We start from the raw sequence: 25,970 nt of genomic DNA on the forward strand, positions 1-25,970 counted from the left end.
AATACTATTGGAAAATGCAATAGAGTAATTCTGCTTTTATTACGGTTTTATACATTTTTTACAAATAGCTGATATAACTATGTTATATTGACAATGCCACAAAAATATGAGAAGACTATATGTGAATATTGATCTCACAGTTGATATGATACATAAGATACTGATTAACAGAAGCAGAGAGCCATTGTGAAATGTTTGTATTAGGTATGAAATTATGAACATTGCCAAGTCAAAGTTGTACAACCACGGAACACTCATAAATTGTATTTAAGGTTTAAAAATGAGGTAGAGAAATAGCCAAGTATGTAGTAAATAAAATTGATCTAATCATCCTCCCAAGATTCTTCTATGCTTGAGCTATTTTATAGACGTCTTATTACACTCACATTAACATTCCTTCCTGATGTACATCTTCTCAAGGAACTTTAAAAAAAAAAAACACAAAAGATGAGTAAACCTTCATTAGATTGGAAAACAAAAATTGTACAGTCCTGCCCACAGCCACTACCATACACAAATTCACAGTCTCACACTCGGACCTATATCCTTCTGGTACTCAAAATCTCATGTTGGTAATTGGCCACGATAGATGTGGGACTTTGGAAGGTAGTTTCACAGCATCAGAAACACCTAGATCTAATTCCCATTTGTTCTCTGCCCGAGTCCAGCCCAGCTCAGCTCAAGCTCAACAAAACCTTGTGCTGCTCATCCCTTCTATTAAAAACCCAGGACCCATCTGTGTAGCAGACAGAATGAAGCCAAGAGTAATGAATAGAGTGGACAATCCAGCAGCAGATGCTGGAATGTGTGTAAAGCACCTGTGTTCATGTAACATATGAATGTGTATGTACAATGTACATAGACCTTATGGGAGTAAAAAGAGAATATTTATGTATATATGACATACATATGTGAAATATATGTATTACATATTTATGAAACAGATATAGTAAAATATATTCCCTCCTCTCTTTTAGTTGAAATTATATTGATAAAATAGATGATATGGGATGTAAGAATAAAGGAAGAAGATATATTCCAGGGTTTTGAATGACAGGGGTTCTCAGAGGACTCAGCTGTGGTCAGGGGGATCATCTATCTTTAGTTAATGCAGCTAAAAGAGTATAGTCAACTTTGCCCAAAGTTGAACTAAATATTCATCAACAAAATGAATAGAACCAAAAGGGGACAGATCAAAATGAAAAAAAAAGTTCTGAGTTCTGCCACTAAAAATATTATGACAGAACTGAGTTATTATAACAGCAAACAAGGATTACATATATATATACATATATATATATACATATTTACATATATATATACATACATATATATACATATATAAGGATTATATATATATATGTATATATATATAAACAAGGATTATATATAATCTTTGGCAAGAGGAATATATATGTGTGTGTATACACACACATCACATTTATATATATATCACATAATTATCATATATATATCACATAATTATACTTGTGCTTAAGTGCATTTATATATGTTATAAAATCTATAATATGTGCAATTATGTTATCATATAAAATATTATCAACATATTGTATATTTCACACATGTAAGTATGTAAATGTACATTTATGTGACCCTCACATACAGATTAGGCAGTTATAAGTACATAAATGTATATAAGTATGGTAAATATATCTCACAGGCCTCTTATTGATGCTCAAAGCTAAAGGAGATATTTCATCCAGTTTTTTTTTTAACTTTTATTTATTTTTGAGAGACAGAGAGAGATAGAGCATGAGTGAGAGGGGCAGAGAGAGAGGGAGACACAGAATCTGAAGCAGGCTCCAGGCTCTGAGCTGTCAGCACAGAGCCCAACATGGGGCTCGAACCCACAGACTGTGAGATCAGGACTTGAGCCAAAGTCAGATGCTTGACCGACTGAGCCACCCAGGCACCCCTCATCCCAGTTCTGTAATGGAGTCTTTTCACCCTTCTCTCCTCACACTCTAGACTTCCCCTCACATTTAACTTTGAAACCAGTCTGCATCTGAGTTTTGTCAATATATTTATTTGCCAGTAAGTATAAGCTATTGTTAGTTGTATCATTCATGGGAAAAAATAAATCCAGTGTCCCATCTCCCAACCTTCTGACCATCTTGGCTGCACGGCTTCCTAAAGACTCATGGGATGTGCACACAGAGGGCCCTGAATAAACACATGACTTAACAGCTATGACTTTGGCAGCATGACTAGCTGGTTTCTTGCTGTGGTGACAGGGCTGGTCTGGACACAGAACTCTGGGCTCTGAGGCCCTCCTGCTAAAAATGGTCCACTCTGCCAACCTCCCACCCCACCCATGTTGCAAGTGGCCTTCCAAAGGTGGCCGCTCCAAGTGGGAGGCAGCTGGGGCTAGCTTTACAAGTTAAGAGAGGAGAAACTAGATGAAGGGTGAGAGAAAGTGGGAAAAATACAAAGATATTGGTGGGCCCCTGGGAAGTGAACTTTTGCCCTAGTCTGTTTCCACACAAGGCTGACCCACACAGGCTGATTCCTATTGTGAATCTCAACTCCATTTTGTCCTGACCCAAGCCATAGCTCTCTGTCCTTAGATGTGGAAGTAAAAGACACTCAAAGACTTCCTAGTGACTTCAGAGTGTTTGAGTAACAGAGTTTGCAAGATACATGCCCTGCACATAGACCCCTTCCACTTTGCCCCCATTAAGGCCAAACTCCAGGCAGGTGAGTCGGCAGGAAGACAGCACCTCTGACAGCAGAAAACAAATAGGTAGAATAAAAAAAGCAAAAGCCAAATCCTATCTCTGGGCCTTTGTCTAGGGAAAAGCATGCCCTTCCTTCCAGGAACCTGAGTCCTGGTATGAGAAGTACTAATGACCCTTGAACATTACTACAGGGGTTGGGGGCACCAACCCCCCACTCAGCTGAAACTTCGTGTATAAGCTTTGACTCCCCAAAGACTTTACCAATAGCTTACTGTTGACCAGAAGCCTTACTGATAGCATAAACAGTTGATTAACATAGATTTTGTGTATTATATTTATTATAGACTGTCTTCTTACATTAAAGTAAGCTAAAGAAAAAATGTTATTAAGAAACTCATAGGAAGAGAAAATATGTTTACAGTAACATACTACATTTATCAAAAAAAAAAAATTCATGTGTAAGTAGACCACAGTTTAAGCCTATGTCGTTCAAGACTCAACCATATTTTGCTTTGGAGAGGGTGCTGACTCTGCCCCATCAACAACCGGGAGCCCCTCAGCAAGCCTTTCTGAAATGACCCTTTACTCACACTCGGCATCCTGTAGCCCCTGCTTAGAATGAAATCCTTAAAGGCAATTGTTCCATGAAGGTCTGCAAGTAACTCCCCCTAAAAGAGGAATCACATGTAAAAAAAAAAAAAAAAAAAAAAAAGTGACCTGTCAGAAGCCTGATTTCATTCTTGTCCTAATTAAAAGCATTTAGCTCCTTATGAAGTACCTTATTTTAAATCAGTTCCTCCTCATCTGAGAGTGTATGTGTGGATAATGTTCTCAAATCAGCGAATATAAAGGCTTTCAAAAGATGTCCCACTTTCTCTCCTTTCTCTACCATTGTATTAAAGATAAGCAATATAGTTTAGCAATTAAACAATTATTAAGTCAAGATGTCTGGAATCTAACCTTTTTGAGATTAATAAGTATGATACTGTGATTTTTATTTTTATCTTTTTTTAATGTTCATTTATTTATTTTGAGAGAGAGAGCACGTGGATAAGCAGCACAGGGGCAGAGAGAGAGAGAGGGAATCCCAAGCAGTCTCTGTGCTGTTAGCACAGAGACTGATGTGGGGCTCCATCCCACGAACCATGAGATTGTGACCTGAGCTGAAATCAAGAGTTAGACGCTTAAGCAACTGAGCCACCCAGGCACAATACTGTGATTTTCTTTTCTTTTTTTTATTATGATTTTTAAAATTTTTTTTTTAATTTACATCCACATTAGTTAGCATATAGTGCAATAATGATTTCAGAAGTAGATTCCAGTGATCCATCCCTTATGTATAATACCCAATGCTCATCCCAACAAGTGTCTTCTCTAATGCCCTTTACCCATTTGCCCATCCCCCCACCCACAACCCCTCCAGCAACCCTCAGTTTGTTCTCTGTATTTAAGAGTGTCTTATGTTTTGTGTCTCTCCTTGATTTTGTATTATTTTTACTTCCTTTCCCTTATGTTTACCTGTTCTGTATCTTAAATTGCTCATATGAGTGAAGTCATATATTTGTCTTTCCCTGACTGACTGACTTCACTTAGCATAATACCCTCAAGTTCTATCCATGTAGTTGCAAATGGCAAGATTTCATTCTTTTTGATAGCTGAGTACTACTCCATTGGACAATATTGTTATTTTTAATAAGAAATATATCTGGTCTTCTTCCCATTCCCGGCACAGAGCTCCTAAAACCATTGCAATTTCCAAGTAATAAGAGCCACAAAGATGAAAGGAGAATTTTTTGTTCTTCACAACTAGCCCCTTTTAGTCACAACAGAGTTTATTTTAATGAAGTGATTTTTGGAAAGTCCCTCAATAGCCACAGGATGGGGTCAGGTTGCCAGAGGAAACAACCATGTATTGGAACTTTTGACTCCACCCTGAAACCTCTGGCTGAATTAATCACTGGTGACCAATGATTGAAACAACCATTCCTACTTATGAAAGCCTCCATAAAAACCCAAAAGGATAGGGTTCAGAGAACTTCCAGCCTGGTGAGCATGTGGAGATTTCAGGAGGGTGGTGTGCCTGGCTAGGGCACAGAAGCTCTGCACCCTTTTTCATATACCTCGCTCTGTGCATCTGGCTATTCTTGAGTTATATCCTTTTATAATAAAGCCATAATCTGGTAAATTGTTTTCCTAAGTTTTCGAGCAGATGATAGAACCTGAGGAGGAGGTGTGGGGGAATCCCAGCTGAATGGTCAGAAGCACAGGTGATAATCTCAATTTGTGATTGTGAGGGCAGTGTTTTGAGACTGAGCCCTTAATCTGTGGGCTCTGATGCAAACTCCAGGTAGAGTGTCAGAACTGAGTTAAGTTGGAGGACACCCAGCTGATGTCTGGTGAATCAGAGAATTGCTTGGGGGTGAGGGGGGAAACTGGATACATTTGGTGACCAGAACTGAGAGTAGTAGGGGAAGAAACAGGAGTGTTTTTCCCACTAGACAAATAGCCACAACTTTTAGATCTGTTAAAAAAGAACAACAGCCCCAACAAGGAGTCACTTCTGTTAAGCCCAACACCTAACCTAACTGCCATTTCAGCCTCTCCCAGGAGTGGGATTTTAAGCCAGTCAGTCTGGGATTTCCTGATGAGCACTAGTGAGGTACTCTGCATAAGGACCCCAGCCCCTCCCTCTAAGGAAGGTGACCTTGCCTAAAACAATCCTTTCTTTTCTTTTGCTAATAACTTCCTTATCCTGCCCTATTTCTGCCTATAGAAGCCTTCCATTTTGTGCAAGTCCTTGGAGCACACTTCTGTCTATTAGATGGGATGCTGCCCAATTCATGGAACACTGAATAAAGGCAATTAGATCTTCAAATTAACTTGGTTGAATTTTTGTTCTCTGACGGTTTGGTGGCAGCAGGGGGACCAAAGGAGACTTCCAGTGGCTTTGGGGAACAACAAGAAACAGGCATGGTGCCTGAGAACACTTCATTCTCTTGCTGCTTCTGAGGGCCATTGGTCACTTCGTTTCAGTTCTGAGCTCCGCTCCCTGCATCAAGCTGGTGATCTAACTGGCTTTCCACATTTCCCTTCCACTGGAAAGCCCCGCCCTTGGTTCTATCACCAGATCCATGTTGGGAACCGCTTGGTGGCAGCTATAGTTCCCCATTTGTTTGGGATCAGTCCACAGTCCCTATACTTTCAGGTCTGCTGGTTCAATCCTTTTTCTAATCTCCAGATTCCACACAGGGAACTCTAGTGGTTATGGGTCAGAGTTGGACTGGGTCCAACTTCAAAACCAGACTGGGTCTGATTTGGGATTGGACGGGGTCCAATTTCAGCTGCTCTGGGCCTGACTTGGGCTGGATGGGTCCAGTGGGAGGCCTCAGGTATTAAGTATTAAATAAGGGCTAGTTGCTAATAATAATCTCAGAAGCCGAGCGGAAAAGATTGGTGGGGTGGGGTTGAGCATTTAAAGGTTGTTAGAGTGCTTGCCACTTTAAGAGGACTTCTGTGATAGGCAATCTGAGTATCAATTTAGCTCCAAGAAACCCAAAGACCTGTTAGCTAAAAGAAATGGGATCCTTTATATCCAGAGATCCACCTCCCCACATGCTTGTCTATTTTAATGTCTGAGAACTATGGTCCCAGAGACTGCAGATATCTAGCAAAATGGCAAAATTTTACTAAAAATAACCTAGAGTAACAATGGCCATTATGGGGAACATTCCAATTAGACAAGATCACTTATTATGAAAATGCTCTTGAGAGGGGTGCCTGGGTGTGTCAGTTGGTTAAGCGTCCAACTCTTGATTTCGGCTCAGGTCATGATCTCACGACCCTGAGATCAAGCCCTGCTGCATCAGGCTCTGTACTTACAGTATGGGCCTGCTTGGGATTTTGTCTCTCCCTCTCCCTCTGCCCCTCCCCCATTCATGCTCTCCCTCCCTCTCTCTCTCTCTCTCTCTCTCAAAATAAATAAACATTTTTTTAAAAGGGAAAAAAGTACTTGAGGGCAAGAGGGTCCAAGTTGAACACACAGAATGGGATGCTTACTTTAGTTGGTATGCAGACGTCTCCACAAGGTTTGAAGATTACAAAATAGCCTCATTAAAAGTCTTGGTTACAAAAAGCCAATGAAAAATTAAAGACACTAGAGGTACAGAAAACAAAAGACCACAGGACTGATGTAACTCCTACTGCTCCCCCATCCTTTTTCACCTGACAACTCATGTTTTACTAATCCTATGTCTGAACATCCTTTCCACTCTTAAGAGACTATTGGACAGTTACCAGTTACCTTTTAAAATAAAACTACCTGGGGGGGGCCTGAGTGGCTCAGTCAGTTAAGGGACCAACTCTTGATCTCGGCTCAGATCATGATTTCACAGGTGGAGCCCCACATCGGGCTCCACAATGACAGCTTAGAGCCTGCTTGGGATTCTCTCTCTCCCTCTCTCTCTGCCCCTCTCCTGCACATTCTCTCTGGCTCTCTGGCTCGCTCTCTCTCTCTCTCTCAAGTAAATAATACACTTTAAAAAATAAATAAAATTAAAATAAAATAGAACTACCAAGGTTGCAAACGAATTTCTCAGTTATCTTTATCTTGGTCAATGACTGAACATTTAATGGCTGTAATTAAAGAAATTACTAAATCTAGGGAGGAAGCCTGAAAGTTTTTTGAAGAATCTGAGTCCTTATCAGTGCCTATGACACCAAGATTCCAGGTCTTTATCAGCATGTAAATATGTGAAGCCCAAAAATGGATGCAGTCAGCAAGACAGCAAAACCCCATGGATGATATTCAAGCTCTTTGGTCTTCAACATCTCAGGGACTAGAAAAAGCTCACAAAATAGCAGCTGAGCTGTTACACATTCCTAGGTATAACTAAGCCTCTCCCTAAATCACCTCAATAACCATTAAAGCCTGAAGCGTCAAACCCATAAAAGACCTAATTGCTCAGGGTTAATCATTCCCTATACCAGTTCCTGCAACAGCTGCCCAGTCTTGCCAGTCTAGAAACCTAATGGACCGGGATGTTGATTTTTTTCCAGGATTTGAGACCTATTAATAAGACATTTATTCCCCATCTCCCAGTCATTCCAAACCTGAACACCCCTTCGTCACAAGTTCTACCAGACTCAAAATGGTCCACTACCGTGGACCTCTGTTTAGCCTTTTTCAACATCCTTGGAGACCCCAGTAGCCAGTATCTATTTGCCTTACTTGGAACTATCAACACTATACCTGGACAATCATGCCTCAAGAGTTCACTGAGGCTCTTTCTCACCTCTCTAGAGCACTTCACCCAGGGTTAAGCACACTCCAGTTCCAAGGGAAATCAACCCTTTTACAATATATAGAAGACCTCTTGCTATGCTCAGGTACTAAAGAGGAATCCATAAAAGATTCCATTTATTTGCTACAGCAGTTAGCTGAAAAGAGACACAAAGTCTCTAAGAAAAAATTATAATTATCTCTAGACATTGTTCATTACCTGGGTCATTATCTAAGCCCTGGAGGAATTCAGCTGTCTCCCAAAAGAATTAAGTTAATCCAGGAATTTCTGTCAACTAGGTGACAGATTTGTGGATTACTAGGCTTGGCTTGCTACTGCAGCCTATGGACTCCTAAATTTTCTCTATTAGCTACCCAACTCTAGGAACTGACTAAAATTTCAGTCCCTGAACACTTTCCTTGGGAAGACAAACAGGAACAGACTTTTAGGAGACTAAAGCAAGAGCCTTAAGAACTGCCTGCCTTGGGGACACCTAATTATCCAAAACCTTTCACCTTATTTGTGCAGGAAAGGGATAATCAAGCCCTGGGAATGCTCACACAAGAGCATGGTAATAAACGTAGACCTATTGCCTCGTACAGTACACAACCTTATTGAATTGCTCATGCCTATGTAGCTATCTTAAGGCTACAGTCACAGTTGCAAAGCAAGTATAACCCTCATCAGATCTGACCCTAGGAAATGATGTTTCCTTGCAAACTTCACCCACTGTCCAAAGTCTTCTTAACTCAGAATTGACAACATTTCTTGCAAGTAGACTAACTTCCTATGAGATCCTTCTGTGCTTTCACCAATCTGTGTCTTAAACTTTGCAACACCTTTAGGGCGCCTGGGTGACTCAGTTGGTTAAGCATCCAACTCTTGATTTTGGCTCAGTGATCTCACAGTTCATGGGATCAAGCTCCACGTCAGGCTCTGTGCTATCAACACAGAGCTTAGGATTATCCCTTTTTCTCTTCCCCTTCCCCACTTGCACTCTCTTTCTCTCTCAAAATAAATAAATAAACTTAAAAAAAAAAACTATTAAACTTTGCAACACCCTTAATCCTGCTATGTTACTACCTCTATCTGAAGGAGGCAAATCCATGACTACAGGGTACTAATGTCCCATTTTGTGATACCATGTCCTTATGGATGAGATACTCCTTTACTCCTGATCTAACCTTTGTGATGGGTCATACTGTAGAAATGAAAAAAATGGATTTCTAGGCTGGCTGTGCTGTTACTACCGAACATGACCTACTCAAAAGAGGAAATATTTCATAAGCTACATCCATGCAACAAGCAGAGCTCCACACCCTTTCCAGAGCATGCCAATTATCAGAAGGACAAACTTAAAATACTGATAGCCAGTATGCCTTGGGGGGTCATCCATGAGTCAGGGATATTACAGAGAAAAAGGGGCTTTCTTATGTCCTCTGGGACTCAGTCAAAAATGTACAAGTAAACGATCTTCTTACTGCTATCCTCTCACCTCCTGAAATTGCTGTCATCAAAATTGAGGCTCATACTGAAAGATTGAACCTGAGTGTCAGGCAAATGCCCCAGCTGACTTTCATGCAAAGGCAACAGCAAAAAAGTCTATAAAGATTGTGGCACATATGGATGAAATCCATTCTGCTTCTGCAAAAAAAAAAAACAAAAACAAAAACAAAAAAACAAAAAAACAAAAAAATAAAAACAACCCCTCATTGCCAGATTTTTCCATCCTAATGTCCTTGTAACATGGCAATAGTCTGCTCCGGAGTCAGAAATTAAGATGGGTAAGCAAGGGCTGTAAATTAAATGAACAGTTGGGGCCATGGGAAACCCAAGACAGCTGCTTGGCTCTTCCTGGATCCCCTGACAAACCCCACTTTTTGGTTTTTGCATTACTAAACCCACCACTGGGCATTTAAGATGAACTCAAATTATGAATTGACATTGGGGGAGAGACTTCTACAAAATTGCAAAAAGAGTCTGCAGCAATCTGACCTGCCAAGTCCATAATCCTAGAAAAACTATTTTTGTCTTCAAAGACCTCAGACCTCCTCCCTCTGGACCCTTTGAACAGCTGCAGCTGGACTTCATTAAACTGCCACTTCATGTGGGTTTCAGTATGTTCTTGTCACTGCACTTGTGTGTTGTAGATTCCTTGAAGCCTTCCCCTGCTGCAAGGGTGATGCCCTCACAGTACAAAGACACTGTCAGAGAATTTGTTTCCCATTGGGGGATAGCTTCCACAATCTCCAGTGATCAAGTACCCATGGCCAAGTACCCATTTGACTTGACATATCATATGAGGCTTAATGAAAACCTTGCCGACTTTTTGGAATTATCATTGTCTTTATCACCCTGACTCATCAGGCAAGGTTGGGAGAACTAATGGGATCCCCAAACTTAAAATTTCTAAACTTGCTGAAATAACTGGGCTCCCCTGGCTGACGGTATTGCCTTTGGTCTTCCTGACTGTTTGCAGCACCCCCTTTGGGAAACATAAACTCACTCCTCAGGATCTGGTCACCAGCAGACCAATGTCTCATACAACCTTCGGCTGATCCCTTGTTGTCTCATGCTAGTATGACCAGCTACTGTCTTTACTGTCTGATGCTTAAGCCTATCATCAACAGATTAAAGAAGACTTCCCTGATCCCAATTCAAGGGATCCTGTTGGTCAGTCTAGGGCCTGGTGATTGGGTACTCTAGAAGCATCATCAGAGGAAGACAACCCTTGAGCCCCATTAGAAGGGATCTTACCAAGTACTCCTGACCACTGACACTACTACAAAACTAGAGGGCATTGAGCCCTGGACACACATCTCACAGCTAAAGAAACCTCCACTTGAAATCTGGTCCTGTACAGATGCTGGAGACCTTCGAATCACATTGATGAGGAAGAGAAGTATCTGGCACCGAAGTAGACTGCTTCTACCCAAAACACTGGGTAGTCAACATTTCATAATTTGACTAAACATGAAACCCCTTCTTCTTCTATTTCTTTTCATTACTCTAACACTAGCCAGGAAAGATAATTCTATCATCTGTCTCTCCCAGTCCATTGCTAAGGGAGGCAAACTTTCAGATTTGTCAAACTGGATTTGTCATCATGCAAGAGACAAGAGACCCAATGGTCCTCCCTGTGACTAATTTCTCTTATATTCCCAATGTCACCACAAACTACAGTCGACCCCTGCTCAGAAGTAGACACATTTACCTATGTGAATCTTCATACATTTGCACCCCCACATTCCCATGATTATCAAGATCAGATTTGCCCCCACTCACCAAGAGATCTCAGCAGCAGCATCCATCTTTGTAAGGCACTTAGGATGACTTTTTATTTCAGGCTAGGTGATTCTCTTCCCATATGCACTAAAAACCTGACTGACCTCTGGTTTAGGAACAAATACAAATCAGACTATGACCACAGACTTCTCCTTAACTCTTGGGGACATTGCAGATTCCATTGCTAAGACACGAGCTGCCCAGGAAAGATCCGTAGACTCTCTGGCCAAAGTCGTTCCTGATAACAGGATTAGCTTTTAGCTGAGCCAGGAGGTGTCTGTGCTGTGGCCAACACCACATGCTGTACCTGGATTAACACTTCTTGGGAAGCTGAAACTCAGTTACATAACATCACCGAGCAAGCCACTTGGCTTCAAAGGGTGACTCTTACTGCTGGGTCGTTCTCCGTTTTCCGATTAGTTGGGTCTCAGGAACCATGGCTCCAAAGAGCACTCCAAACAGTGGGAATTAGCCTGCTTAGAATTTTCATAACAATCCCCCTGGTGTGTTCCAGTCTCTCAAAAACTCCAAATGCATGTTTATAGCTGCTAATCACCAAGCAAATGATCTCCTTAAGGCTGGAACATCAAAAAAGGGACAAAGAGAATCACTGGCTAAAAAATTGTGAGCCTGGAGTCATGACCTGTAAATGCCACAGAGATTCATGAAAAAAACAGGATCCACAAAAGCTTTGAGAACTACAGAGCACTAGCTGAGATTGGCACTAATACCTTATATTTTGATCACACCTCTCAGTTTGGCTGACAGTTTCATGAAAAGGAAGGGCATTGTTAAAAAGAAACAAATGGAGGGGTGTCTTGGTGGCTCAAACGTCCCACTCTTGATCTTGGCTCAGGTCACGATCTCACCATTTGTGAGACTGAGCCCTGCTTTGGGCTCTGCACTGACAGAGCGTGGGATTCTCTCTCTCCCTCTCTCCCTGCCCCTCCCCTCCCTGCTCACTTGTGCTCTCTCTCTCTCTCTCCCTCTCAAAATAAATAAATAAACTTAAAAAGAAAAAGAAGCAAACGGCGTCACTTATGTTAAGTGCCACCAAGATTTAATACCTAATCTAATTGCAGTTTCAGCCTCCCCCAGGAGCGGAATTTTAAACCCATTAGTCTGGGATTTCCAGATCAGCACTAGTGATGTACTCTGCATAGGACCCCGTGCTTCCACCTTAGAAAGGAGACCTTGCCGGAACAATCTTTTCTTTTGCTGATAATTTCCTTGACCCAGCCCATTTCTGCCTATAAAAGCCTTCCATTTTATACAGCTCTTTGGAGAACGCTTCTATTTGTTAGGTAGGATGCTGCCCAATTCACAAGTCATTGACTAGAGCCAATCACACCTGTAAATTCACTCGGTTGACTTAAACTTCAAAGGGCATGATAATCCAAAAAGATTTGATGCAGTCCCAACATCTTTGGGGCATTCACATATCTTTTTGGTTTTGCCTTTCATTTATTTGAATTTGAAAATTGGATGGATAAGTTTATGTTATTGTAATTCAGTTCTTTAAAACCATTTCACCTCCCAAATGAACTCTGTCAAGAACATACCAAAGTCATGTGTTCCCAGCAAGATAGCCAAGTCCTCATAGTGACTGTCCCCTCCCAACATCCTGTCACTCCTGTGTCTTGTGAATTGGGATGCTATAGTCAAGTGGCACCAACTAAAGTTAACAGGGAAATTCAATCTTCAGGAGTACAAAAGTGTGATTTATAAAAATCATTAGAGAACAATCCCGTTGTTTTGACTCCTCCCTATGTCTAAGCTGCCTGGTAAACAATCTTTTACTGTAATATATAACTGAATTTCCAAAATTTAAACATTACTTCTTTTTCATGAACTGACTGTCACCGTTGTGGCAAACATCTTTACTCGTGTTCACCATCAAAATGGAATAATTTTGCAAAATTCCTTACGCCTTTAAGAATTAGTCTTTAAGAATATATTTCTAAAAAAGAGAACTTATAGACACCTTAAAACAAAAGTTTTGCATCTATTTTTGAACTCTTTAACAGGCACCCATTGCTGACAAAAAAAACCAGCTTCACATGTATTTACTCAAAGAGAACCCATGACGTTATATCCACTCTGAGTACTGGGGTGGTCCTACCAGGTCACACCCCCCTTTGAACAGCCAATTTATCCATAGAATCCATTGTTCCAAGAATTCTAGGAATATGATGAATGGTTGCCCCATCTTTTGAGACATTGTGTCTACCATAAAGCCAGGAGATTTCAAGTCTTACTTACTACACATACAATGTGTATATGTGTAACCTCATAGAATGGCTTGGCTTTCTCATTGCTGAGTTCAATACGCAATACCTCTGTTCCACCCAGAACTCTAACTTCACCATGAGATGGCAATCGGATGATCAAATCTCAGCACATACACGTACCCGTTCCTGCAGCTCCTTTTTAAAATTCTCATCTTGAGCTTTACATGAGACCTTAGGGTCAACCAAAGGTTCGTCTGCTCTTTGCTTTTTCCACAACTTGGTGTTCAGGTACCAGGCTCCATACTTCATCTTCACATACTTTGGTTTATAAGAATTCTACAGAAAATAACATAATTCCCAATTTCATTAGGTTTTTTTTATGTTTGTCACTTCAATAAGTCTAAGATTTAGCTTATGAAAGCAGTAGGATTTTTTTAAGTTAATTTCGTTTGAGAGAGAAAGAGCGGGGGTGGGGGATGGAGGCAAAAAGAGGGAGAGAGAGAATCCCAAGCAGGCTCCTTGCTGTCAGCACAAAGCCTGACATGGGGCTCGATCTCATAAATCATGAGATCATGACCTGAGCAGAAATCAAGAATCAGACGCTTAATGGACTGAGCCACTCAGGTGCCCTGAAAGCAGTAGCATTTATATTTAACTTATGATTGATCCTTGCCAAAGTATTTTATGAAGTTTCTGTATGCTTTGACTTACAAAGGTATCATGAAAGTTTCATAATTGAAAAAATAATGTAGGGGCGCCTGGGTGGCGCAGTCGGTTAAGCGTCCGACTTCAGCCAGGTCACGATCTCGCGGTCCGTGAGTTCGAGCCCCGCGTCGGGCTCTGGGCTGATGGCTCGGAGCCTGGAGCCTGTTTCCGATTCTGTGTCTCCCTCTCTCTCTGCCCCTCCCCCGTTCATGCTCTGTCTCTCTCTGTCCCAAAAATAAATAAACGTTGAAAAAAAAAAAAAAAAAAAGAAAAAATAATGTAATGGTTAAGCATGGCCTTTGCATTTAGACAAACCCGGGTTTAAATCCAGCCTCCCCTACTTAGTAGCTATGAGTCTGTGGGCAAATTAGTTAATTCTTCATCTGCAGAATGGAGACAATAGTATCCATCCATAGGGTTGTAGGAAACATTAAAGGAGAAAGTTATGTAAAGCAGCTAGAAATCATATAAAAATCACATATTTCACTGAAGGGGTAATAACCTTAAACAATACTTAGTCAACCAAAATAATGAGTTATAGACTTACTATGAGCCCAGCACTGTGCTTAACCTTATAAATGCTATACTACTTTTCATCAAAATGCTATCCAACAACAGCAACAACAATAACAAAATTGCCATCTAACACCGATCTCTTGCCTCTGATTGGAAGAGAGAAAGAGGAGGGAGAATAGATGTCATTCCTTTCTTTCTCCCGTTCCTCAGTAGTGCAGGAATGATATAAAGAGATCTGTTGGATCATAGCCTGACAGTGTAGATGTAATACCCACAATGTCTCATAACAAAAAGGGGTCTAACTCTTGAGCAAGGCAAATATGAAACCACCAAGATTCTGCTCCTCTCTATTCTCACTCACATTTAAACCTGAGGCAGAGGGGCGCCTGGGTGGCTCAGTCGGTTAAGCATCCAACTTCAGCTCAGGTCATGATCTCGCGGTCTGTGAGTTCAAGCCCCGCGTCCGGCTCCGTGCTGACAGCTCAGAGCCTGGAGCCTGCTTCGGATTCTGTGTCTCCCTCTCTGCCCCTCCTCCGCTCATACTCTGCCTCTCTCTCTCTCAAAAATAAATAAACATTTTTAAAAAATGTAAAAAACCTGAGGCACAATGTGTGGGTCATTCTAGAGTCAGGTCAGATTGTCTTTCTGAAGCAGAGAGGACAGGACAGTGCAGAGGGAGGGGAAATCCCTTCTCAGAGCTGGATTCAGAACTTTGATCCCTCTGTTTCAAGCATACTGTTGAAAAATTGCAACCACCTCACAACACTCCTTGTCTCCCTTCCCTGTGTCATTTCTCTTTCACAGTACAGATCATCATTTCATATGCTATATATTCTTCTCATTGCTTGTCTCACCTCTCATCTTTTAAAATGTAAGCCTCAGAGATTGTTCCCAGATACAACCCCCTGGGCATCTAGAGCAAAACTTATGACATAATAGGTGTTCAACAAATATTTGTGTTTTTTTTTTTAAATTTTTTAACGTTTATTTATTTTTTGAGAGACAGAGACAGAGCATGAGCTGGGGAGGAGACAGAGATGGGGGGAGGGGGGAGAGGGGAGTCACAGATTCTGAAGCAGGCTCCAGGCTCCGAGCTATCAGCACAGAGCCTGACCCGAGGCTTGAACTCATGAACCACGAGATCATGACCTTAGCTAAAGTCAGACGCCTGACTGAGCCACCCAGGCGCCCCATTATTTGTTGAATGAAAATTGGGTTGCTCAAGTTTGGCATCATTGACACTTTGAGCTGGATAGTTCTTTGTTGGGGGGTTGGGGAGGGGGCTGTCCTGTGCATTGTAGGAACTTTAGCAGCCTCTCTGATCTCTCCTCACTAGATGCCAGTAGCACTGCCTCCCCCAAATTGTGACAACGAAAAATATCATCTGCAGACATGGCCAAATAACCCCAGGTGGGAAGGGGGGCAAAATCACCCTCAATTGAGAATCACTGAATAAACGGAAGGCAGGAAGGAGAGAGAAGAAAAAAATTAAAAGGAGGGGATGAAATCTATAGTACAGATCTGAGTTCTGAAATATGTTATGCTGTTGGGTGACTGGTAATCATTCAAGACTCAGCACAAACGTGATTTCTTCTGGGAGGCTTTACCTGAATCCCCCCCTCAGCCCGTGCTTGGTGGAATTGATTACTTCTTCCCATGTCTTCTATGAACCATGACCACATGCCATGACAGTTCATCATTTGCCTGTTGACCCAACTAAGCTGTAAGCTCCTTAAGTGCAGGAAACAGGCCTTCGTGTCAGCTTCGTTTGTCCCCAGCACTTCTCGGCACACGGCAGTGGATACCCAGAAATGTTTGTTGAAGGATTGTACAGACAAATGGGTGGATTAACATCCGGTGCAAAGGGAGATGCGGAATAGAGGCACAGACTGCTGTGAGAGATCAGAAGTAAGAATAAAGTAATGTCAACCTGAAAAATCTCCATAGAAAAGCTGGCATATGACCTGTGTCTAAAGGAAGATATAAGAAGGTGGATGTGAAAGAGGGGCACTTCAGACAGAATACTGTGAGCAAAAGTAAGGTAGTGGGAAAGCTCAGAGTTTTAAAGACCAAAGAGGAGTGTAACAGGCCTGAGAGTATGTGGGGTAAAAAAACAACAAAAACAAAAACATGGGGATTTCCACTTCTGGGAGAGGGACCAGATTTACCCCTCCACGTGCAACTACCAGAAAACAGGAATACATATAAATATGAATATAAATGTAAAAGCTTATAAGACACTAGACATCAAAGAGCAAGGACAGGGATCCCTGACAGACAAGAAACAAACAAGGTAAGTCCCACAATTGTCCCAGCTCACTGTGTTGAGCGACTTTCCAGGCCACCGCACAGACAGACGCTCAGAGTTGAGGAGACAGAATTGAGAGCCCAGACCAAGGCGGTTACATTTTGCAGCAGAGGAACAGAATGTGAGAACTGCATAGAGAGGGAACTCCAGACATTTGTAGAGGGTCTCCCTCAGCACATGTAGGGGAGGAAACGACCTGAGCACAGGGACAGAACCAACCAAAAGGATTAGAAGAAACAGTGCCCGACATGTACACAGAGCCAGGGACCATTCCCTGGCCTATTCCCTTCTGAGAAACCTAAAGATTCACAGGACGCTGGGTAGAAGAGACTGAAGGGTCTTCCCGCAGTTGCAGAGAATTAGCTACGGACTGAACATCACTTCAACCCTTCCTAACAAATTTTAAAAGCCAAGACCCAAAAGGATCAAACTTTTCCAAATAACTTTAACTACATCCCAGAGCAAAACTCAAGTTTATAATAAAAATACCCTGCCCAAATAAGGTAAAATCCACAATGTCTGGCATCTACTAAAAAATCACCAGGCATACAGAGAGGCAAGAAAACATGATCCACAATGAAGAGATAAATCAATTCATGGCAACTCACATAGAACTGATGCAGATGTTAGAAGTGGCAAACAAGATCAAAAACAGTTATTATAACTGCATTCCACATGTGTAAGATTAAGGAGAGACGTGGAAATGGTTTTTTAAACACTCAAGTCAAATTTCTTGAAATGAAAATTATAATGTATGAGATGAAAAACACACTAGACAGGATCAGCGGCTGATTAGACATTGCAGAAAGAACAGATTAGAACGTTTAAAGACAGCAGTAGCAACAGAGAAAAAGAAGAATCAAAACTGAACAGAAAAAGAAAAGCTTCACAGAGCAGCTGAGTTGGGAGACCACTCCATGCAGCCTAATTACACGTAATTGGAGTCTTTGGAGGGGGCAGGGGAGGGGCTGAGACAAAAAAATGTTTGAAGGAATAATGGTCAAGATGTCTCCAAATTTGATGAAAACTATAAACCCATGGATCAAAGAGGTCAACAAACCCCAAGCACAAGAAATATATACCAAGGTGTATATAATAATCACATCCCCCACCACCAGTGACAAAGAGAACATCTTTAAAGTCACCACAGAAGAACACACATCCAGAAAGACAAAGACAAGGAGGGCATCAGGTTTCTCACCAGAAACAAGACAACCAAGACAAAAAATAAAAATAAAGTACCAAAAAAATAAAAATAAAAAACTGTGAACCGAGCATTCTATACCCACAAAAACATCTTTCAGAAGGAAGGCAGAATAAGGATATTTTCAGACATACAAAAGCTGAAGGGTTCAATCACCAGCAGATCGACACTAGAAGCAGTGTTAAAGGAGGCCCTCCAGGCGGAAGGAAAGTGACACCATATGGAAACGTATTTGAACTTTTACATAGTGACCCTCTGCCTGCCAGTCAAAAGTTCAATTTTGGCAATAACCACCACGGTTTATAGAGCCGTGGTTGTGCAACTATTGTACATACAGGGAATTGAGCAATTTGATTCAGCACAGATTCAGGACAAGCTGTGGTTCAGACCTCAGGTGTGATGGACATGATTTGCGTGTCCAGCATCACTGTGCATTTTACCTTTTAGAAAGATGAGGTTGGGGTGGGGGTGGGGGGTGCCTGGGTGGCTCAGTTGGTTAAGTGTCCAGCTCTTGGTTCTGGCTCAGGTCATGATCTCATGGTTCATGAGTTCAAGCCCCTCATCTGACTCCACACTGTCAGTGCTTAGGACTGCTTAGGATTCTCTCTCTCTCTCTCTCTCTCTCTGCTCCTCTCCTGTTTGTGCTCATGCTCTCTCTCTCTCCCTTTCTCTCTCTCTCTCTCAAAAAAAAAAAAATAGAAAGATGAGGGGGAAATGGGAAATTTAAAGTGCTATTCGTGCTGGAATGCATAGTTTTCATAAACCTTATACAACAGAACCAAGGATGGAAAACATCACCTTTGTAAAAGCAGGTCAGCTGACTGTATTCAACTATAAAGGACAACGTTAATATGTTTATACGTTAGAAATACAGCATCAAAGATTACACGTAAAAGACAGAGGGAAATTGGAGATAATATATTCTTTTTCATTCAGAGAAAGGAGCTTCTCCACTCTCACCACCACCCCCACCACCACTTAGCTACTTAAATCTGTTGTTGCACTGATACAATTTGATACATGTGTGTATGCATTTGCAGCTGTACATTGTGTAGAAAACTAGAAAAGAACTTAAGAGTCCATACTTCTTCCCTTAGGAACACAGAATGTTTTTTCTCCTCTGTTTCCTTCTATCTTCACCAGCAAGAGGTATTGAAGAACTGAGCCATTTGTTAATAATCAGGCAAACATGTGGTCAAGAGTAATGGTTTGTGGTCATTAAGACTCTCCCCAAAATTAGGGGCGCCTGGGTGGCGCAGTCGGTTAAGCGTCCGACTTCAGCCAGGTCACGATCTCGCGGTCCGTGAGTTCGAGCCCCGCGTCAGGCTCCGGGCTGATGGCTCGGAGCCTGGAGCCTGTTTCCGATTCTGTGTCTCCCTCTCACTCTGCCCCTCCCCCGTTCATGCTCTGTCTCTCTCTGTCCCAAAAATAAATAAACATTGAAAAAAAAAAAAAAAAAGACTCTCCCCAAAATTCAAGAATTCTTTACACAGAATAAACAACTTTCATGATCATAAATGGCAGCATTCAACTCTTGGATTAGTAAACATTCATATATATTCCCATCAACTGTTAGGATTTCAACATATAAAACACAACAAGAGAGAGGATGTCAACCTATAAACACATAGAAATAACAATTATTATTCAGTTATTAACAATAATGCTGAATGGCATGCCTTGTTTGTATAAATGGTTTTATTATATATATTAAATATTCATTGATTTAACAAATATTTATTAAACACCAAAAAAAAAAAAATTCAAGAATCCTACTCAAAAAAGCCAATGCCCTGCTGAAGTACCAGAAATCAAGAACATTTAAGGTTTAATTCAACTGAGTTTTCTTGATTTTTAGACTTCTCCTCATTGGCAATTACCTGCAGTTTCCAGTGTTTCTGCTCATAGTCTAGTTTCTGGAAAAATCGTGGCTCCCGCAGTTTCTTTACCTCCAGAGGAACCTGGTTGAGTCTCATTGTGTGGAGCACATCATGGCTTGGTTTGCTCCAGTAGTCAATGTCAAACTGTTTCAGGATGAACTCTTCATCAATGTTTGAACTTCCCTGGAAGAATACCACATTGCATGAATCAAGGACAAATGGTGAAATTCTTCTTTAATCTAAGGGAGGCATTTGACTATGGCTAGAGAAGAGGTAGCTTGGAAGAGAGGTAGAAAATGCTCAGTCAGCATTTACCAGAGACAAGAACTTCTGGGGCTCCGGAGGGCTTTGTCAGTGCATTAAGAGACAACTTAGGGGGCACCTGGGTGGCTTGGTCGGTTAAGCGTCCAACTTCAGCTCAGGTCATGATCTCACGGTCCGTGAGTTCGAGCCCCGCGTCAGGCTCTGTGCTGACAGCTCAGAGCCTGCAGCCTGTTTCGGATTCTGTGTCTCCCTCTCTCTCTGCCCCTCCCCTGTTCATGCTCTGTCTCTCTCTGTCTCAAAAATAAATAAATGTTAAAAAAAATTTTTTTTAAATAAATAAAAAAAAGAGACAACTAGCACCAGCCAGCATGAGTCCCTGAGCTGAGAAAAATTCAGTCGATTTAATCATAAGCAGACTTCTGAGTGCATAAAGAAGATGTGATACACACACACACACACACACACACACACACACTGAAATAGTACTCAGCCATAAAAAAGAATGAGATCTTGCCATTGGTGACAACATCAATGGATCCAGAAGGTATTGTGCAAAATGAATTGAGACAAACAGAGAAAGACATATGATTTCACCTATGTGTGGAATCTAAAAAGCAACACAAATGAACAAACAAACGAGAAAACAGAAAGAGACCCATAAATAGAGAACAAATTGGTGGTTGTCAGAGGGAGGGTGTGGGGGAATAGGCGAAATGGGTGAAGGGGACTGGGAAGTACAGCTTTCTAGTTATGGAAGGAATAAGTCATGGGGATAAAAGGTACAATATAGGAATATAATCAGTAGTATTGTAACAGCATTTTATGGTGACAGATGGTAACTACACTTGTGATGAACATAGCCAAATGTATAGAACTGGCAAATCACTATGTTGTACACCTGAAACTGAAATCAGATAAATGGATTCAGATAGAGGAGAGCAGCCAAGAGACAGAGAGAACGCCTAACAATGTTTTAGCACCTAGATCCAGCTATACCTGAAACTCCCTGGATGGTTCCCTTTCTACCTTAATCCAGTCTGAACTATATTTCAGTCACCTGCCAATGAAATAGTCCTAAATAATACACTGACTAAAACTGATTAATGTTCTAAAAAAGGGAAGGAAGATTGCAAACCCTAGAAGGTCTTAAATCCAGTAAAAACCTAAGGAATCTATATCTACAGGGACTCAGGAACACAACCAAATAAGTAGGTTCTTAGAAGGAGGGAAAGAAAAGACTTTAATAACTAAGTCAAAAATCCATTTATGTCAGAAATACCTTTTGTGAAGGTTGTAGTTAAGCATTACTGCCCAAGTACTTAAATATAACTGAGAAAAACGAGTTGAAGAAGGAGTGAAGGACAGAAAGAAAGAAAGACATTGAAATAGAAAATAAAGATATGAAACAACAGAGTAGGGGAGATGAATAGATATTAGCCAAAGTATACAAACTTTCAGTTATAAGATGAGTAGTTCTGGGAATCTAAGTTACAGCGTGGTGACTATAATTAACAATATTGTATTTAGGCTTGAAAGTTACCAAGAGAGTAGATCTTAAATGTTCTCACTGCACTCAAAAAAAGGTAATTATATGAGGTGATGGATGTATTAACTAACCCTATTGTGGCAATCATTTTGCAATGTGTGTGTGTGTGTGTGTGTGTGTGTGTAAAATTATCACATTGTACACCTTAAACTTACATAATGTTATATGTCAGTTATATCTCAATAAAGATGGCAAAGAAAGAGAGCCACTAAAAAGAAAGAAAGAAACAACAGCAATGTGACATATAAACAATAAACATTTGAATAGGCTGCAAGTTTGCAAACTTTCCAGAAACATCATCTACAGGACACATTTCTATTACAAATGGTGACAGAGTCATAAAGATTCCTTTATGACTTTGATTATTTATCATATGTGAACACTGTTTTTTAGTAATAGTAACTCTGAGCTTGACTTTAATGTTTATTTTTGAGAGACAGACAGCAAGCGACAGAGGGGCAGGGAGAGATGGAACACAGAATCTGAAGCAGGTTCCAGGCTCTGAGCTGTCAGCACAGAGCCCGATGTGGTGCTTGAACTCACAAACTGTGAGATCACGACCTGAACAGAAGTCAGACACTTAACTAACTGAGCCACCCAGACGTCCCGTGAGCTTGACTTTAAAAAGTAGGCTGTAAGTGGGCGCCTGGGTGTCTCAGGCTGTTAAGCACCAGACTCATGATTTTGGCTGAGGTCATGATCTCATGGGTTGGTGAGTTCAAGCCCTGCATCGGGCTCCATACTGACAGTGTAGAGCCTGCTTGGGATTCTCTCTCCTTCTCTTTCTGCCCCTCCCAGACTCAAGTGCTCGCTCTCTCTCTCTCTCTCTCTCTCTCAAAATAAATAAACTTAAAAAATAACAGTAGGTTGATGGGCGCCTGGGTGGCTCAGTCGGTTGAGCATCCGACTTCGGCTCAAGTCATGATCTCACAGTACGTGAGTCGAGCCCTGTGTCGGGCTCTGTGCTGACAGCTCGGAGCCTGGAGCCTGTTTCGGATTCTGTGTCTCCCTCTCTCTCTGACCGTCCCCCGTTCATGCTCTGTCTCTTTCCGTCTCAAAAATAAACATTAAAAATTAAAAAAAATAATAAAAGTAGGTTGTAAATCCTACTACTAACTTACAAAAGAAGTAGCCCAGTTGCAGAAGTCACTAACTCCTTTGCGTACATTTTCATGAAGAAGAGGACCATCTTGGTGTAGCAAATCCGTTTCACTTGGCTTCTTTTCTTTAAAAAGCCATTGACCTGGATGCGACCCAGGAGTCTTCTTGGGACTAAGGACAGTGAGATCACCAAAGAATTGCAACATGAGACACTATGAATCCAAATAGATTTCAAACACTATCTTGAGGAAAGAAGATCATAATGCAAGCATTTCAAACAGTCTCTCACAAGCTCACTAGGTCTACGTTAATTTTCCAAAAACCACATCCTCATTATCAGTATCATAAAGGCAAGTATATCATGATTAGTTATAATAATTAAAATGTATGCAGCATTTTACCATTATAAGTTGATTTTTTGAAACTATGAGTGCCATTTATTAAGACATGTGCCAGGTAAAAGCCCAAATTACTGTGCTTGGAGACAGCCAAAGCCAGGAGATATCCTTGACTTCTTTCTCTCTTGTCCCTAAAATCCAGCCCATTAATAAATCTCGTAGGTTTTAACTCTGTCTCTTTCTCTGGACTGTTGCAGTGCTCCTCACTGGTGTCTCTGATCTTCTCTTGGGGCCCGAACCCCCAACCGCTAATTCATCTCTGCACTGCAGCTAAAACAGTCATTTCAAAATATAAATCTGGCCGTACCAAATGCTGCTACCCTTCACCCTCAATTAAACCTCTCGATAGTTTCTTTTTTTAAATTGAGTTATAATTCCCATACCATAATACTTACCGTTTCAAAATATACAATTCAATGGCTTTCATATATTTACAAAGTTATGCCACTGATACCATGATCTCATTCTGGAACATCTTCATCACCCCAGAAAGAAGCTTGTAAGCATTGACAGTCATTCTTCATTTCCCCCATTCTCTCTGCTCCTGAAAACCAGAAATCTACATTCCACCCCTAAGGGTTTGCCTATTCTGGACAATTTATCTGAATAGAACCTTATACTATATGGTATTTTGTGTCTGGTTTCTTTCACTTAGCATAACATTTCAAGGTGTGTACATGCTATGACATGTATCAGTACTTTATCCCTTTTTATGGCTAAGATTCCATTGTTAGACCACATTTTGTTTATCTATCATCAGTTGATGGGCACCTGAGTTGCTGCCCCTTTGGGCTATTGGGCATGGTGCTGCTCTGAACATTCAGGTACAAGTTTTTGTGTTCAGTAGCTTCTTGTGACTCTTCCAATGAAGACCTAAGTCTTAACTCAGTTTCCAAGGCTCTTCATGGCCTGGTCCTTGCCTGTATCTCCAGATTCTTCTGGAATTGTGCCATCCTCCCTCACTCTCTGAGCTCCAGCCGTAGTGGCCTTCTCTCAGTTGCATGAATTCATCATGCTGCCTTCAGCCACAGACCCTTTGTACACGTTGTACCATCTGACTGCAACGCCTTCTGCATTTCCTCATCCCCCCCTTATGTTTCAACACACACGTCCCTTCCTCAGGAAAGCATTCACATAGGCTTTCCCCAGAACCCACATTTCATTCCTGGCAACATGTACCTTCTTTTCACAGCACCTAAATATTAATTCATCCATCCACTCATTCAACAAGTATTTACTAAACACCAACTATGTACTAGGCACTGTCCTAGGCATTAGAATTTAGCTGTAAATAAAGCTTAGGCCCTGTCCTTACATAATTTGCAATTGATTAGGGAGAGACAGATAGGAAAGAGGTAAACATATGCCAGGTGATTACAAGTGATATAAAGAAAAATAAAACAACACAGGAGGGATGGAGAGTGAGGACGGGGGCTTTTAATTTGTACAGAGAAATCCTTGCTACCAAAGTGATAGTTGAACAGAGACCCAAAAGAAGAAATTAATCAAGCCATGCAGATATCAAACTATGCAGACACCAGGCAGAAAAGAAAAGTGGGTGCAAAGGCTCCAAGGAATGAGCGTGCTAAGTGTGGATGAGGAACAGCAAAGAGGCCAGTGTGGTTGGAGGGGCAGGATTAAAGGACAGAGTAGCAGACAGTGAGGCCTGAGAGGTCACAGGGGGCCTGATTATAGGGATCTTAGAGGCAACTGTAGGACTCTGGGTTTTAATCTGAACGAGTAAGCAACTGGAGAATTTTTGTTAATCAGGCAAACAAAAACATAGCATTTGTTATCATCATATATATCCTGCAGTAAATTTTTTAAATTGAAGTACAGTTGATACACAATGTCTTATTAGTTTCAAGTACACAACACGGTGATTTGACATGTCTGTATGTTATGCTGTGCTCACCTCAGCTGTCACCGTGCAATGCTATTACAATACCATTGACTCCATTCCCTATGCTGTACCTTAACTGGAGAAGTTTGAGCACAGGAATGGGGCTGAAAGAATCATTTTAACTATTGTGTGAAAAATAGACTGGGGCAGGGAGTGGGGGTAACTCCGGAAGCCATGAGACTAGCTAGAAACTATTTCAATCATCCAGGCAAGAGCTGATGGTATCTTGGAATACAGTGACAGTAGTACTGTAGCTGAGAGTCCAGATATATTTCAAAAGGAAAGCCATGAGGGTTTGTTGGCAGGTTGCAACTATTGTTTCAAAAGTAACTAGAAGAAGGGCATTGCCATTTACTGATCAGGAGAAGACGGAAGGGTGAGTAGTTCTGGGGAAGAAATCAAGAGTTCGGTTTTGACTCATTGAGTTTGAGATGCCAATTACACACCCAAGGGCAAATGTTGAACATCCATATAAAGAGGGATTGGATGAAGTCACTTAGGTGTGAGTAAACATACAGAAAAGATGTCAGAGACTGATGCATTTAATATTAAAAGGAAGATGAGAAGGGACCAGCAAAAGAAGGTTGGGGAGAGGGTCATTGAAGTAGGAGGAGAAACAAGAAAGGGTGTATTCAAGAGGCTAAGTGAAAA

General features: G+C 41.2%; 1 protein-coding gene across 2 annotated transcripts in view; it reads right to left on the reverse strand.

Moving 5' to 3' along the window:
- The window catches only part of FAM47E (family with sequence similarity 47 member E), a 36,362-nt gene continuing 10,392 nt past the window's right edge, over nucleotides 1–25,970 (reverse strand). Inside the window, exons 4-8 of one of the 2 annotated variants that reach the window (XM_030313645.1) lie at nucleotides 23,039–23,189; nucleotides 20,108–20,290; nucleotides 13,675–13,830; nucleotides 3,290–3,367; nucleotides 3–423 (exon numbers count right to left, since the gene is read on the reverse strand). In XM_030313645.1, coding sequence (XP_030169505.1) covers nucleotides 388–423; nucleotides 3,290–3,367; nucleotides 13,675–13,830; nucleotides 20,108–20,290; nucleotides 23,039–23,189 — 604 coding nt within the window. In that variant the 3' untranslated portion in view covers nucleotides 3–387. Of the gene's footprint in view, nucleotides 424–3,289; nucleotides 3,368–13,674; nucleotides 13,831–20,107; nucleotides 20,291–23,038; nucleotides 23,190–25,970 lie in introns of both variants that reach the window. The other variant, XM_030313646.1, reaches the window with a different exon arrangement.

This window comes from Lynx canadensis, chromosome B1 (genome assembly GCF_007474595.2).
Source record: "Lynx canadensis isolate LIC74 chromosome B1, mLynCan4.pri.v2, whole genome shotgun sequence".
Taxonomy (NCBI): Eukaryota; Metazoa; Chordata; class Mammalia; order Carnivora; family Felidae; genus Lynx; species Lynx canadensis.